General features: G+C 42.8%; 1 protein-coding gene across 1 annotated transcript in view; it reads right to left on the bottom strand.

Moving 5' to 3' along the window:
• The window catches only part of PLB1 (phospholipase B1), an 84,651-nt gene that overhangs the window by 31,735 nt on the left and 35,424 nt on the right, over window positions 1-17,492 (bottom strand). Inside the window, exons 24-36 of the mRNA XM_063328658.1 lie at window positions 16,509-16,574; window positions 15,709-15,809; window positions 12,903-12,984; window positions 12,140-12,244; window positions 11,360-11,455; window positions 10,807-10,878; window positions 10,093-10,152; window positions 9,629-9,689; window positions 8,836-8,894; window positions 6,995-7,062; window positions 5,926-5,969; window positions 3,796-3,904; window positions 80-131 (exon numbers count right to left, since the gene is read on the bottom strand). Coding sequence (XP_063184728.1) covers window positions 80-131; window positions 3,796-3,904; window positions 5,926-5,969; window positions 6,995-7,062; window positions 8,836-8,894; window positions 9,629-9,689; window positions 10,093-10,152; window positions 10,807-10,878; window positions 11,360-11,455; window positions 12,140-12,244; window positions 12,903-12,984; window positions 15,709-15,809; window positions 16,509-16,574 — 975 coding nt within the window. The remainder of the gene's footprint in view (window positions 1-79; window positions 132-3,795; window positions 3,905-5,925; window positions 5,970-6,994; window positions 7,063-8,835; window positions 8,895-9,628; window positions 9,690-10,092; window positions 10,153-10,806; window positions 10,879-11,359; window positions 11,456-12,139; window positions 12,245-12,902; window positions 12,985-15,708; window positions 15,810-16,508; window positions 16,575-17,492) is intronic.

The following is a 17,492-nucleotide window of genomic DNA, read 5'->3' on the forward strand; positions in this document are numbered from 1 at the left end:
ACACATCTGGTGTCGTTGCAGGTGGATCTATTGTGTTTATTGTCATGCTGTAAGATTAAAGGAGTCACAGACAACTTACGGGATCAGTTTTCATTAGTCTCACGAGATTTCTTGCTTGGGCTGGTAAGTGCCTGTGAAGAAGGACAACAACTAGTGAGTGAACAAAACACCCTTACGGAGAGAACAGTATTAATGCTCTTCCTACGCCTTAAATCAAGTTGTCAGATAGCAGAAGGACTGAGTGAGGAGACAGTACAATCCTCATGTTGCCGTGGATTACACGTTCACATCTTTGCAGAAAGTCAACATCAAATTGACCCCGCATACTGATTTTACTCATGTTCAGTAATTAATCTGGAGCCATAAGTTCAGCTTCTGTTACAGTGGTTAGCACATAAACCAGTTGTTTAGAACTAGGCTGTTATCAATCTATTTCTCGTGGACGGAAACAAAAAAGGAATCCCAAGTCCCAATATTTAACTGGTCTCTTGAGCATCATTTGTGTGTAAACCACAGCTCATCCCCCTGCAAAGCTGAAGTGTTTCGGAGCTCACTGTGCACACCTCCCTCATTTCTGTAGCCTGCACCCAGAGTGAATACTTAATTTTCAATTATGTAAAGCAGCTCTGTGCACACTACCCTTACAGAGTAATTAAAAACCCAAGAAAATTTCAAGATTACTCAGACAAATTAAGATGACAGCCTCGTTGTTTTCCAATAGTCAGATGAGCACTGTCTCTTTTTTGTATATATACATACACACATATATATAAACTGCCATGAATTTTGAGCTACCAAGGCTGAACACTTCAACCTTGTTTGACTGCCCTGACACACTGATCCTCAAATATGCACAGAAAAGAGAATATGGTTGGAAAGCTTTGGCCTTCCAGGCAGCTCTGTAGTATAGTATGAGCTGCATCTCCCTCCAGGCTCTCGTTAGAAACACTTCACTGACTATCTATCATTTCTGGAAGCGTATCAGCTGACATTCATAAGCACAACACTTGTTTTGTATGGCAACCAGAGCTCAGCTCTTCTGTGCAACACTGTGTTTATTGTAGGAACAGGAGACACCTCTCACCACCCCTCTCCAACTGAATACTGATCTAACACTAACTGTTAACCCCAGCCGGCAATAATGGGGAATGAGCTCTGTCACACATCTACTTGTGGCACAGACACTGTATTCATGTAATAGTTCTGCTCACCGTTACCCTTGTCCACTGTCAGAACCTACTTATTTATATCTCAAAGCTACCACAAGCGTTCATAATTTCCTTCTGTTCTTATTGTGGAAACCCCTAAACGAGGGCACTGACTTCAATATTGATCCAGAGGAAAACACCGCTTATTGACCTGATCGTCTGCAACACCTTTGATTTCTCATGCAGTCACTGAAGTGCTGACGCATCCTGAGCCAATGCAGCCAGTAAGATCTAACAACATCTTGAATGAAGCGGTAACAGCAATCATTCATCCCTGAGCCGCAGTTTCCACCAAATTTAGATCTTCATCAACAGAAACAGTTTGCTAATGGGGAATACAGATATTCACAGTTTCTGTCACCTGTTCTCTCCTCTCAGTTTTAAATTCATAACCTTTTTTTCCATGTGAAATCAGAGATCTCAACCAGGCTTTGCTTCAGCAACATGCTTCAGATCTACCCTTAACTCCAGCACGTACGTAAGCACTTTGGCAATGAATGCAGATAGGCTTAGGAATGTTTTGCTGAATGAGACCTGCCTCGCTACATTGGCATCAAGTTCACTAAAGAGCTCTTCAAACCATCCACTGTTTTTATTTAAGAAACATTTATTTACACCTGGTTTCCAAAAGCTCCCAAGGGTGCAGAACTACCTGATTTCAGAAAGGTCCCAGCACCCAGTTTCCAGATTAGCACCCAAATGTGAGACAGGCCAGGTAACAATTCTGAAACACCAGCATTAACTGGTGGACTCTTTGCCCTCTGAATCATAGTAAAATGGATATTTTTTGGCTGATGAAGAATAAATGCTGGACCGCACCATCATTCCAGAAACAAATACCTAAAGCAGAAGAAACCTTTCCTTATGTTGCAATACATTTCGATATTCAATTAGGATGCGTTCATCTTCTCAGAGGCATCAAGGTCCACAATGTGACAGAACAGAAACCCACAAGAAGCATCACAAAGTTCAGGGATATTAGTGTAGTAGTTTACAGGACTTTACTTTTGCAACCTTTCTACAGAAAGTAATGAGACAGAGAACAACAGAAAACTAACAAATCTGGGACAATTGTTGTCTGCATCTCCATGCTGAATGTTTACAAAAGAGGGTTGCAGAACATAGATAGCTCCACTTCGTCATGTTTATCCAGTCCAGCTGCTTGCATGAGAAGATGAAAGACTAATTAGTATAGAAGAAATAGAAAATTTTTCATTAGACTAACATCCATCAACTCATTTCATACAGCTAACAAGTAACTATTTAATAGTAATGCCTCAGTTACAACTGATACAAACTGCTTTAAGTCATATTGGTGACTTAAGAGGTTGTGTATCCCATTTCAAGCCCTCCCACCACTCCAAAAAGCCTGTTTAGGATCTAAAATATGAGATAGGCACCTATCTCATTCTTTCCAACAAGTGAACGCTGAAGCTAATCTGGATATATGCAACATGTAGAAGGATGTTAATCAATTCAGCCTTTCATAGGAACTTGAGCTATAATCCCTGCACATGTTTCACTGACATACATACACAGATATATTCAGTCATCGCTAGGAAACAAAATCCCTTCTCTCAGGTATGGGAGGCTGTAGGATATATCAGGGCACCTAGCAGACTATTTCTGCCAGTAAATCCAAGCATTTACTGAGATTGCTCGTGCGAGTCAGAAGTTACACAAGGCCCACAGGAGAGCAATAAAAATACCCGATAAATCCCAACAACCTTTGCTTAGATACAGCAAACCCAAACACCTCACTTGGCTTCTGAACTTCACTTCCAAGACCTCCTTAGGAATTAATAGGAATTTTTCTTTAAACAAACAAACAAACAAAGGTCTGGATAATATCAACTAACAATGTCAAATCCAGGCATGGTCTGCCAGAATCTGTGCCTGAACTGTGACTGAATTCCAGCAGCCATCTGTTTTCTTAATTAAACAGCACTGACTCTTTCAACAAGCCAGGGATTTCTAGGATAAGCAGTACAGCAAAGCTGAACTCATGCAGCCTCCCAGGTGTGACCAAAAGCAAAGAGCCAAATTCAGGTGACCACAAGATATTACAGTCCCTATGTCTGCAATGCACCAAAAGCCATATATGGCCATCGACAATTTTCCCTGCTTCAGATTCCAGACTGTGGCTAGGGTTTTTTCCTCTCTCTTGACCGCTCCTGCTTGCTTCTCCTGAGGCCAGAATTATGGAATATTTCATCTAGTTTTTCTCCTAGTATCTCTTTACCAGTTCACTACATGCTTATTTTCTGAAAACATCCATGCTCTCAGAGATTTATTGACAGATAAATTGATAAATGAATACATGTTGAAGAGGAAGAGTAGAAACCACAACCAAGCAGTTTCTGCCAGTTTCTTGTTTGTGGATTTCATAACCAGGACTGTTGGCTTCATTTGAAGGTTCAGCTATGAAATAAGCCCACACATTTAACCGGTTTTGAGCCAATTTTCAACTCTAACTAGACTGGTTTTGCTTGCTGTTCAGAGCAAGTTGTGACAGCACATGAGACAGTTGAAAGGGAATTAGATGAAGCAACCATCACCTGCAAATGTAAAACAAAAAGCTACATACTCAGCCTGTGCTCCAGGAACTGCCTGGTTAAGGAATGCATTCGAATCATTCTCACTCCCAGTGCCGGTCGAATAGCCCACGATTGTAACATTGAACTCTCGAAAGATGTCTGAAAGAGAAAGATGGTAATGAAAGGGAAAAGCATATATGTCTGCTTCCTGCCTACAGGGACTAACACACACCAGCACTGCCGTAGTTTTGCTCTCTGACGGCACAGCACAGCTGCTGTGGCTTCCACTCAACTAGTTGCATCCACCAAGCAGTGGCAAGAGAGAGACCACCAGCTGGCAGCAACTCAAGACAGCAGCGTGCTTGCTGTGCCCTGCACTGTCACTGCAGGATAAAACAAGCAGAATTGATGATTACTGCATGCAGTTATCTCATGTCGTAGTGGTTAAAGCCTAAAATAAAATGCTCAGTCATGTGATGGTGACTTTGTGAAGCAAGGCTGAAGGGGCCTCAGCCCAGCAGGAGACTGTTTTCAGCTAGAGCTAGCTAAAAAGTAGAGATTTTTTACACAGCTGTGTAAAAATCTCATACTACTGACAAATATGAAGAAGAAAGCCTCAGATGCATGGTTCTGACAAAATCCCACCACATTCTCCATTGCCTCCATAGTAGTTTCCAAAAGGAAGTTGACAGTAATTCACAGGTGATCACAGAATCATAGAATTGTTAGGGTTGGAAGGGACCATAAAGATCATCTAGTTCCAACCCCCCTGCCATGGGCAGGGACACCTCCCACTAGATGAGGTTGCTCAGAGCCCCATCCAGCCTGGCCTTAAAAACTTCCAGGGATGGGGCTTCCACCACCTCTCTGGGAAACCTGTTCCAGTGTCTCACCACCCTCATGGTGAAGAGCTTCTTCCTAACGTCCAGTCTGAATCGTCCCAACTCCAGTTTTAATCCATTCCCTCTAGTCCTACCGTTACCCGACATCCTAAAAAGTCCCTCACCAGCTTTCTTGTAGGCCCCCTTAAGATACTGGTAGGCCACTATAAGGTCTCCTGGGAGCCTTCTTTTCTCCAGACTGAACAATCCCAACTCTCTCAGTCTGTCCTCACAGGAGAGCTGCTCCAGCCCTCTGATCATCCTCGTGGCCCTTCTCTGGACACGTTCCAGCACGTCCATATCTTTCTTGTAGTAGGGGCTCCAGAATTGGATGCAGTACTCCAGGTGGGGTCTCATGAGAGTGAAGTAGAGGGGGAGAATCATCTCCCTTGACCTGCTGGCCACGCTCCTCCTGATGCGGCCCAGGATACGATTGGGTTTCTGGGCTGCTAGTGCACACTGACGGCTCATGTTGAGCCTCTCGTCTACCAGCACCCCCAAGTCCTTTTCTTCAGGGCTGCTCTCAAGCCAGTCGCTGCCCAGCCTATAACGGTGCTTGCGATTGCCCCATGATTGATAGTGAAAATAGTCCCATTATAAACTATAAAAGCTACCTTAATCTCAAAGACTGAAATTAACCACATTATAATGAAGGCTTTGTCAAATGTAATAGCATCCAGTGAATCAGTAATTGCTTATTCTAATTAGATTCTTGTTACAGTCTGCTTGTAATAAACGGGCAACACACAGTTGTTGGACAGTTAATGGAACTTCCTCTTCAAATGGAAGTTTATTATTACAGCTGATCCAAACTGAAACTCCAGTGGCTTTACATTAACAATAGACCGAGCTATGAGAAGTTGCATATTTTAGTGAAGAGAAAGTTAAAATTATTCCCTTCAGGTTACATGCATGAGTAGTCAGCTTTATTTACCAAAGAGGTCTATTCTATGCAAACATCTCTTTTTGGAAAAAGCTGTAGTAGAATATTTATTAAAAGCAAATGTTAATTGCATCACAAGCATGGGCATAGCAAACTTATTTAGAAATTCAAATAACACTCATGAAGCAGTTGTGAAGGGAGAGGGAAAAGAAAGGAAGGGAATTTCTAGCTGCTTCTTAGCTTCACTGATGAAGCCAACTTTTTATTCATTAGTCCTAGGATATTGTTTCTTTGAAAGGTAGCTCTTGTTAGTTGCTCTAAAACAGCTTTGAGATGCTTAACAGCTCTCTGTAAACATATCAGCCCATTCCCTCTCTTCAATCTTGCCAATTAAATCTAGCAAAGCATTTACTTACTAGGTAGTGTTGTCACATTCTCTAATGACGCATCTCCTCCAATACTAAAATGAGAAAGAAAAATACCAGTCAGTCATCTCTTAGGTGGACAGAGCCAATAAGCAAAGTGAAAATCTACTGCAGATCACGAGAAAAAGCAAAAGTGACTAATTTGGTAGCTATCAATCTATCAGTATACATGGAGAGGACAGAAGTGCTATTGGGGAGAATGGCTGAGGTTTCAGTGGCAAAGATGCTTGTCAGAAGGATTTAATGATGTTGCAGGTGTACACAGGTATAGTCAATCACTATGAAATGGCAGAAAAATGCCCAAGACAGCTACATACTTGAATGATTGAGCCCTAAAGTACTGCAGATTAGAAGGTTGACTTTGAGGCCAGTTCCAGCCTCACGAAGCCACTCTAAGGTAGCACCAAATTGCCAGGCCCTAGGTGACAAGAGAGCTGCAGCAGCAGCAGCTCCTCACTCTCTTGTCTTGCTTCCCACACAGGGGTATGTTCTCACCAGCTTCTCAATTTGTGGGACACACTGAGGCCACGCTCCATCTTATGGAGAGGTGTTATGACAGCACAGAACCAGTCAATGTCAGCTGAGCTACATCGTCACATCAAAAAAAATTTAGTCTTTTATGGCTGTGTGCTGCATGTGGTAAAAGTTATCCAGTTAAACAAACTGTTTTCCATAGTACTACAAAAAGTTCAGAAATAGCAAACTTTGAGAAGTCCCAAAAGCAACCAGTTCTGACTTGCTTTTTCCAGTGATTTTTCTCTGGTTTTGTAGATTTCCAACTTGCCATCCCACCATAAAAATAGTGTCACAAGCAGTCAAAGATGAAAGCATGAGAGAAGTCAAAAGGCTATCTTAAAATCCATTGCTGAAAACATCTTCTGTGAAGCCACCCTTATGTCAAATCTTGGATCCTGATACATCTTCACAAGAAATGCTAGCCAGAGAAGCAACTTTTTTTTTCAATTTTCTGACAGCTGAAAGCCACAAAACATGTGGAAAGGAATAATATGCTTTACAGGAGAGAACACACAGCTCCTCCTCACCTTAGCTGAAGGCTTACCTCCAAGACAGTCCACGGTATTCAGTGTCCAAATCCAGGAGATTATCTGAGGCAATTCCTGTACCAGCCTGGACATTATTTTCCATTAACCAAATGAAATCAAAGCACAATTACTAATACAATAGTCACTCATACATAGTAATCTTATTTATTTTTGAATGCATCTCTTCAAAAGCTTTAGAAGGCATCTGGCTTTTCCCCAACCTTCCTCCTGAAGAACGCAGTGAAACCTGTCATTATTTTTTTTTACAAGCATCACGTTGTATATGATGTACAAAATATGATGGAGGCATGAAACAAAGGCTTTCTTCTCGTGGCCCTGGATGAGCTGAATAACTCATTTACATTTACATTACTCAAGAATGATAAAAACGTCTCAGACAAACACATAAAACTTTCTGGCTAATGATAAGAAACACTATATGAACTCAACAGAGAAAACAAACGTATCTCAGAAAGAAGCACTATAATACCTTTACACCGATTTGAAGAGTATTGTGCTAAATGGAGACACTTATATTGGTACTACAGCAAGGAAGAAAGCACTTTCTACACTTACCCTGAAGAAAGAGGCAAGCTAGCAACTACATCCCTCCTAAAACACCACCACAATTCAGAAGCAGAGTGCCTGTCAGCTGTGATACTATAGTTTCATGCTTAATTTGGGTACAGGGTAGTACTTCAGTACAGCACAAGACCAGGTAGATTATTTGTTGCTACCTGAGATTAAACCACAATACTACATTTTCTTCTATGTATAAACTTTATTGAATTAATGGGAAACTGATGTTCTGAATAACTGTGCGTGGGCCAAGCACAGCTCTAAGACAGCAACGCACCACTGCACTTTCTATGAAAGCACATTTTTTTCTCATTTCCTACAGACTATACTTAGAAGCAGAAACACCTGCCAAGTCCTGGATATTATAACATGGCAACCACAGCTATATACAGAATATCTTGCATTTGTCAGTATTGCACGTTTGCATTCAAATGCTTCTATTTATTTCAGTAGCCTCCTGTGTGTGGGAGTTTTAGCAACGTGCCTGCCAGATAGTTGTAAATGCTTCATGGTTTGTACACACAATGCCTTTGTTGTTAAGGCTCAGATTCAGATAAATCTATGTTCCAATTACATCTTTCTGCCCAGTGTTTCCTTTGAGCTGACTGCAGAGTTTCAGTCTTTGACCAGTATGAAGACATTAGGCAGAAAGACATAACTGGAATATAGGATGTCTGAATGCTAAGACATATTCCTTCTAGGCTACCAAAGATAATAATCCTCAGCAAGAACTACATCTTGATAAAGAAATTAGCCACGAGTTAAACAGACACGATAAAGAGACTGAATATCTTCCGAAATGGATAAAGTCAGAGGGCTCTCACCCCAGCACATCCTTATCTCAGTAATGCTAAAATGAATAAAAGGCTATTATCCAATATCCCTTAGTTCCTGAAAGAACTGAGGCAAAAGAACAGGTTCACCAGCCCACTCCTATTCAGAAAAACTTTGAAAACCACAACAATCTAAGGCTTGTACTCTGTCCCATTAGTTTCAACAGCATCTGAGCTCTTCTGTCTCCAACTCAGCAAACGATTTAAGCACCTCTTTAAAGGATTTGCCTGTGTTTTTGCCTGAGTTCAAAAGCATGTGAATATGTGCGTGGGAGGAACAGTGCTGGAGAACTGACACCTTCTTTCTTGTTCTAGCTGCTAGATCTATTATCATCCATGAATGAATGGATCTCTGCTTCTAGGTACAACAGCTATTTCCCCTCCACTGGAGCAGGCACATGTTTGTAGTTTTACCAAGAGAATAGTAAAAACACTTATCTTCTTACCGTCAAAGAATCCCCAAGAGCTGCTATAATTTTCACATCAGCTGGCTTCAGGGAATGCACTGCAAAGGAAAGAGATGCAGCTGAACCTGGATAGGAAATAGCTGTTCTTTTTTACCACTGTATATGTGAAACATGCCATTGCGCATTCTGATGCTCAGGCATGTTGTTTTTCCAATACCCAGGTGTTAAAACAGGAGCTCTCTCCAGCTTATCTCATGTGTTTGTAGCAGCAGCAAATGCATATTATTCAGCGTGTCAATGGTTAACTTTGCTACCAAAACCACAGAAGAGCAAGGAGCAAATAATATTAAGTTGCAAACAATGTCCAGCATCAAGATGAAGATAAAACAATGCAGTATTAGACAAAGCAGGAACAGCATATTAAAGCTGTAAGAAGGCAAAGAAGGACTAAGGAGAAGACAATATGAAAGTATTATTTAAAACTGAACACTGCTATGTCCTAGAATAACATGCAGGAAGCTAGATTTCTGGTTTCCTTCCCCAAGATTTAGGTGGTATCACTTATAGGCTACGTCAGCACACAAATTGGAATTTTTTCACGAGATATTTTGAAGTTCTCCACTGGCAGTGATTTAAGTGGAGCTACTTAGTCAGAAAGTTACCTTGCGTGACAGTATGACATTGTATCTGTCAAGCAGCTGCTAAAAAACATTACATCTTTTCCAATCAGTATTTTTCCACAGTCCATCAGTCATTTCAGCAAAAATAAAAACTCATCTTGAAGGACAGTTGAAAGTAATTCAGCTTCATAAGACAAAACAGGCAAGACTACCTGAAGTTGCAGGAGGGGAGGATGGAGACCTGTCCTCGCATAGCAGCTGGCTTCCATGATTCTAAAGAGAAGAAGAAAGCTGAATACCATTTGACTAGGAAATACAGTCGGCAGTAACTAGGATCTTCCCAGTAGAGGCCAGGTGGATAAACCAAAGCCTGTTTAGTATGTAATTAACCAGACAGGCCTCAGTTGCTCAATTCAATAGTCATATTCAGTATTGCTCAGATTAGAGTAGCATCCCGTACTGATAACTGTGCTGTCTGAGCATGTGTTCCTACAGGTGTTTCTGGATGCATTCTGCCTAACTCAGGGAGTGCTTTCCTGTTCAGTGCCATGCGCTCAGCCTCCCGAAACCCTTTGGCCAAAGACTGATTTCACCTGTGGTGCAGAGCATGACTCATCCGGTTACCATACAGGAGCAGATGCAACAGAGTAATAGTGAGATGGATGTTGACACTTACTGGAGTTTGGTTAGGGTATGTGTAATTACTGTTCTTATATGTCCTCAGGAATGGCTCAGCCTACAAAACAAGGCAATCTGAGTCACTGCAAAGCATCAGAAGAATACATGGAAATTTCTATTACTCAACCACCAGTTCTCAGATGTCTGTAGACGATTAGCAGCTTCATGCAAATGAATCCCAATGATTAAAAAAAAAAAGAAAAAAGAAAGAAAGGAATGGCATTTTTAAAATCCATACAATAACAATGTAAACCTGGGGCAATATTTTTACACAGGCAGAACTTAGAGAATACGCTCAGGACCCTGCTGTGTGTGATTAACAAGAAGCTTGTGGTCCCACTGCAAGGCAGTCCCAGTGACCTCTGCAGAGCTGTGCTGACTGGTGCCATTGTTGCCCCGTTTCCCGCACTGAAGCTCAGTCGTTCAGTGTGGATACTTGATGATCTTGTTTAGGCAGGCCAAACACCCTTCCCTTGTGCTTTGGCCAGCAGTGATGTGTGACTGTGAGGAAGCTTACTCCTTGGACAAGCTTGCTCTCCCATCTCATGGGGGAGCACTCATACTGCTACTGGTGGCAGTTGCACAAAGTATGTGGAGAAGAGTTAGAGACACCCTCACAGAGACAGTGCTCCAGGCAGTTGTGTAAAGGCTCACGCAGACTCCCAGCCACCCCTAGCACCTCCACATAAACACAGACACCCTCATAGCTTACCGCATTTGGACATTTGAGAAGAATCTCATCTTCTATTTTCTGATTATCTGTCTTCTCCCCTAAGGGTTCCAGCTGAGGGGAAAAGGGGGTGCACAGAGGAAAACTGAATGAGTATCAGAGAGCAATGGGTAAGACTGGGCTACCAGCCACAGGAAACTACATCTGCAACACAGCAAGACAACTGCAGTGCACTGCACCCAGGCTGGTGGCTGCCTCCACGCACTGCTTCTTCGTGTGCTGAAGAGGCTAGTTCCCATACACCATGTATGTGGCCTAATGAGCAACATCCCAGGCAGGCATCATCTCCCTGAGACAAGTCTCAACACCCCCAGCCTTAACGTACCCTGAGATTTACTGGTTTGAAATGTTTGGTTTAACAGTGCAGGTGACGTTTCTTCACATGACCGCTCGTCTCCTTTGTAAACACAATTAAGGACTCAAAAGAGATAGGGCTAGCTACCTAGTAGCTCCCGCGGGCAGGAGGAGGGGGGTTGCTGCCAAGGGCAAGATGGAGTGGACAAGGAGTGACTAATACAACCTTTAAAAATCTTACCATGTTGTTCCATAAAGCACGTGCAGCCTGGGAATGGGACTTCTGGCTGAAGTGGAAACAGTCTGGGGCAAAATATGAACTGTCTGGCAACCCCTCCTAGAGAACAAGACGCGTGCTGTCACAGAGGCAGTAAATATGCAACAAGGTGTGCGTTATCCCCTCTCTCTTTCAGAGATATACGCCAGCTGACTTGAAACTGAAGTAGGGGCAAAGGCCTCTGAGGCCAAGAGAATTAAACTGGGCCAAAGAACGCTAGTAACTCAGAATTAAGAAGTCTTTTAAAGCTTTTTAACATAGCATTTCCAAAGGAATAAGGAATACAGACCACTGTGACTCTGGGTATAGAATACCTGGGCACAGGTATCGATTGTATTCTTTACTTCCCCTGAGATTCACACATTATAGTCTTTCAAAGCACATGGGCTTTTATACTAAAAGTAATTTACCAAAGTACTGGAAGCAACTTTGTGACGTATGGGAGATATAGGGCAAGTGCTCCCTGCTGAAGACTTTGAACTAAATACCTACTGCATGGTTGTCCAACTGCAGTGGAGTGGACTAAGTGCCCCAGATCACGTCTTCAAGGTCTGTATTCCTGTTTCCCATTATCTTCAAGTTATTCCATAAGCATTTTCTGCACTTATGGTTGTTAATTCAACTGAATGTAATAATTATTAAGCCAGAAAACTGATGGTCACATTTACAGCCAAGACAATTTTGAAGAGTCAGTGGAATTGCATCAGGATTTAGTGCAGGGACATTTATTTTGGTTGTTTTTACCTGTGTTTTTGGCATCTTCACATTTGTCAGAAATGGCTGCATAACCACTGTGAAATCATCTCTAGTGTCATACCTTCCGCTCTCCACTAATTGGCGGGTTCTCTCCTAAAGAGTCAAAGAAAAGTTGCCACTGTTCTTTCTTTTACATTCAGCTCATACGAGTCTGTCCATCCATTTACATCTCACCCAGGGGTTCCCCCTCCCTAGTGCAGAAACCCAGACCTGGCTGTGATTTCCAGCTCACACCAGGCAGCCAACAAAGCCACCTTTTTGAGACACACATCCCAGGCTTCTTTGCAGAGATGCAGCCTGGGGATGGCTGCCTGACTGACATGGGCAAGCAGCCTGCTCAGTAATTAGACTTTCTGTCAAAAAGATATACTTCCAGAACCACCGAAGCATTTTTGGTTTGGCTGACATCCCATGCCCGATGTTTGTTCTTGTGTTATCATGTTCTTTGACTTAATCTGATCTCCAACGAGATAAGTAATAAAAAAACCTGCTGGCTCTCTGACACACTCTGCTTTCTATGGCTCTTTAACTTTTTTTTCTTATGTGTTTTGTTGTTTTAGTGATTCAGAGTTGTAAAGATCTTGAGCCTATTCCCATCTCCCCATTACCTTTTTTTTTTTAAAATCATAACTACGATTACATCATTAAAATGAGTGGAAACTGTCCTCCACCTCCAAATATTAGCCTCTCTGTGGTCCCTTCATCAACAGGAGGATGACGTTAAACCTGTAACAAATGCCACGTGCCTTACCTGATACCTTCTGTTAAAGTAGACCAACTTCTTGATCTCATCAGAATTATCATGAGGGTTTAAGACACAAGGGCACAGGACCCTGTGGAAGGAGAGGGGCAAAGTCAAGGTTTTGGTAGCAGGAGTGACCTCTGTGAAGAGAGGCCAGGTTCTGCCTGTGCTGGAGATGGCTGGTTCCAGCCAGCTTGAACGAATCCACCACAGGGCACAGCTGAGTCTGTCAGCCAAGATGGTGCTGCCTCTGTGAAAACTTGTTTAGAAAAGGGCAGAAAACATTGGAGAGGGAGAGGAGGAGAGAACAACAGCAGGAAGGAGGAGGAGGTGCCCCATGGCAAAGCAGGCACCGCAGCCTGTAGATGAGCCCACACTGGAGAGGCACAAGTCTGAAAGACTCCTGCCAGAGCACAGGACAAGAGTGAGAAGAAAGGAGCGACAGAGAGATACCACTACATCCAGATCCTAGCTGCCCACACCACCCATGCCCCACTGAAGGGACTGAGGGTACCCTGCGGCAGTTACAAGGTGGGAGGGAGAGTGCTTGGAGTGAAGTTGAGCCTGGGAATGAGGGAGGATAGGTGCTTTAACTGTTTAACTTTTTTATTTGTTCATTTCCCAATATGTGGATCAGTAATTAAATATTTATGCTAACAGACAATAAATTCATTTACGTTCCCCAAGCCAAGTCTGTTTTGCCTGCGACGTACTTGGTAAGTGATCTCCCTGACTTTATTTTGACCACTGAGTTTTCTTGCTCATGTTACTCTTGTTTTCTCCCCCATGCTGCTGGGGTGAAGTGAATGAGCGGCTGTGTCGGTGCCTTGCTGCCACCTGGGGCCAACCCACCACAAAAACCATTCGTAAGTACACCTGCGCAATGTGGTGTGTTTCAGCAGAACCATGCAAGCATCCTTCAAGACAGAGTTCCCACAAGTTCATTCTAATCAACTGAGGGTCACAAGTTGCAGGATGTTTCACATGGAGGATGGCAGCGCACCAAAACAGGTGCCAAGACTGACACTGGACTGACATCCTTAGAGAGCCATTCCAACCTGAGCCATTTTAAGGTTCTGTGAACTCATGTTGGCCACCTTATCCCTCCCTGAAATTTCGATCCTTCTAGCACATGATTTTTTTCTTCTGATGCTCCCTCTTCCTGGGCATGCCTCATTATTACTTGACAAATCCAAGTGAGAAAAAGGATTCCATTTAAAAGTCCTGTCATATAATCACAGTAAAGCATCCCTGAGAGAGCTCTTGGAGCAATAGCTCCAAAGAGATGCAGTTGATACATAAAAAGTATACGCACATCCCTACCGCCTCCAAACTTGCCTTAATGAAGAGCAACTAACAAAACAGTATTTTTCTGCTACAGTACATCTATATGAAAGGCAATACCAACCTTTTCAGAAGTGCTTCAGTAACATAAGCAAGGCAAAATTAGTGGAAACGTAAACTCTTTTTAGGTTATTTGCTGCTACTCAGAAAAAAAAGAGACAAGCTTTCAAGATCAAAAGCCTCCTTCAGGTTCTTCTTCAGTTCAGTAGCAAGGCATTTATTATCCCCCAACAGGGTCTGTTTAGTACTCTGTAAACTTGGCTTGCTGCCAGACAGGCAAATGTTAAATTCAGCATAGCACCTGAAAATATGGGAAAAGATTTCCGGTATCTTGAGATAAGTTAATCTTAAAGGCTTCACTAACTGTCCTTGCCCAATGGTTAGGGCTTTGAGATACGTGTGCACTCCAGCCAGTAACCTTTGTTAAAAAGAAAAACTACAACTGGTGATCAGAAGCACCAGCACTCTGAGCTTAAAAGCTGTTTTTTCCATTGACAGTCACTGGAGAGCCCTTAAAACAGAGCAAGAGGATCGCATCTATGTTCCTCCTGTAAAATCACTTCCTTTAATGGGGCTCTTCAGGTGTCTGCACTTCCCCTGTGAGCAACTGCAGAGTCCCTTGTGGCTGAAGGGATCCAGCAGGATCAATTCAAAGCAGATGTTTTAGCAAGGTGACTCTGGCTTCCAAGCTAACTCCTGTATCTATCTCATAGTAGCCAGTACCAGCGCCGTGGCCCAAGCAGCAGGAGGAGCAATGGCTGCCTACCTTCACAGGACAAGGTTATTCTGCCTCTCTGTCAAGAAAAGAGAGATGTGCTTTTCTGAAACCAAGCAAGTCCTGCCAGAAACAAGTCTGGGGGGACACACTGGACCCTACCCCAGTCACCAGAAGCTCACTGGGGTGCAGACCTGCCACCTCAGTGCTGGATTCACGCTGACCTGGGCGGACTGTTGAGCCATGAGGTAACAGGTAGCATAAGCATCCCAGACTTCTACTTGAGAAACTAATTAACAATAAAACTAAGAATCAGCAATAAGATTACAGAGATCAGAAACTACACGAGCAAGACGAAGCATTTTAAGACTGCAGAAAGGCAAATCTGTAAATAAAGCTAGTTTAAAGTGATCGACTATGAAGATCCTGTGTCTTAATCTCTTTTCTGTCATACTCAGCTGAGCTCTTTCTGATCTGGCTTGAACTCTCTTGCAGCATAAGTAATGAGTCATTAAAATGGCACCACCACAAAAAGTGGTAACAGCAGGGCTCAGATACAGAGACAGTGACAGACAGACAAGTATTTCTAAATGCTGTGTTGAAATCAATGTGTAGGTACATGTGCATACACAGAGGAAAGTGTTTGGTGGTCTGCAATACTAGAGCCTTTTCCCTGTAAGAAAAAAAGTTTCTCCAGAAGACCTTGCAGCCCTCTGTGAGCAACAGCAAGAGCTGTAACAGAAATCATCTTCAAACCTCATAAGCAGCTTTGGGCAGCTATTGTTTGTTGATTTGTGCAGCTCACGGAGGCTTGTTATGGGAAGTATTGTCACCAGGTTCACAAACGCCCGTGGAACCTGCCAAGAGAACAAGTAAACCCATAGCTAATGCCCGGAGCATAAAGTGCCATCTTTGCCCCTACACAGCCACAGCAGACCTCAGGTAGCAGCCTGCTGACTCCGGCAGCTTGCATTATTTATAACAGAAGTGTTCAAAGTACTTTCTAAACAACTAATCCCCTACACATACAATACTAAATTACAGCCCCTTCCTGCGCTGCCTAGTTCTGTTTTAAATGCTGATGGCAGTCACTTGAAAATTATCACTTCAAAAAGGTCCACATAAGTTGTTACAGGTCTCAGCGCAGCTCAGACACCTGCTAACTCTTTGAATACTCTCGTCTCCCTCACCCTCCTCGGGAATGTAAGAACCTCCCTCAACGACCACAAAAATATACTTATTTGCAGTGTAATGAACAAGCAAAGCATTTGGTAGCCATTGAATACCATATGTTCCTTCAAATTTGTTACAATACTTTTTATGTTATTTGTCCAGAGCACGTCAGCTAGAACCGAGCACATCCGTATTCCTTTGTAAAATATTTCTCTGTCTCTTTCTGCTGCCTCTCACAAAGATTTTCCTGCAAGCAAGCATCTCTGCTTACAGCACTGGTCCACATATGAAAGCAATGAACAGAATTCTCAATCAATAGTCAGTGACTGCTTTACAAACAGAACACGATCCTCACTCCCACACACTAGAAAAGTTTGTTTTACCTCGCTGTGAAGCATGTCCAAAGCTTTTTGCAGGTTGTAGGTGTAGTTTTCAGGAGAATAGGATACCTGTTGAAGCAAGGGGATTGAATTTTGCTATCAGTTTACTCAAGCAGGCACAACAGTGACTAGCTAGAGTCAGCTAGCTCTCACACAGAATGCTCTCACAGCACCATTTGTGGTTTTAACTGTTGGGTCAAGAGTAGCAGAGTCTTAGGCAAAACTGTCCCGTCTCTGCTTTTCTTCTTTCCCCATCACAGCTGTCTCACTCACAAGAAAAGATCTAGCAGCCGCTGGATACCAGTGAGGGAGCAGATTCAGGGGCCTTTATCAGGCATCACCACATCCTCCATCCCCAGGCTTGCTTGGGCTGGTCTTAAAAGCATGGCTGGCAACTCACAAACAGGGAGTGTCTCTGGGAGAGATCGGTTTATTTCTGCTGTATGTAAAATTAGCAACACGCCTCCCATATGCTCCTTACCTGCCACAAATAATAACTGGCAAAGCTTAGGTGTTTATCTGGGAATATATACTTGCCTCTCAGCAGTGAAATTTCCCTGTTCCATTTGGGTGGCTTAAACCCTCTAATTTAATTGTCTCAAGTAATCCAACTTTTATTTCTTCACTTGTGGAACTATTCGACAATCAGATAAGCTTCCCTATGAGAAACGCCTATCTTATTTTTCAGCCTTAATTCTCTTTGATTTAATTTCAAGCAAAAGATTGTTGAGAGCCCCACTGGCCTACTCACAAAACCAGACAGCTCAGTTCCCTTATTCATTTCCTAAATCACAGCTCACCAAGAGCATTGTGGTTGGCACTATTTGTGGCTGTGCAACATAAAGGAAGTATCACGGTGATCTGTGGATGCAGATATGCTATCTCCTTGCCACCCACACTCATGTGTGACTGCCATTTTGTGTCTGGGTCAGGAGCAGTAGGTAGGAATGGTTAATTTGCTCCCTTCCTTGTTTTATAACCATCTTG

This window comes from Chroicocephalus ridibundus, chromosome 3, assembly GCF_963924245.1.
Source record: "Chroicocephalus ridibundus chromosome 3, bChrRid1.1, whole genome shotgun sequence".
NCBI lineage: Eukaryota > Metazoa > Chordata > Aves > Charadriiformes > Laridae > Chroicocephalus > Chroicocephalus ridibundus.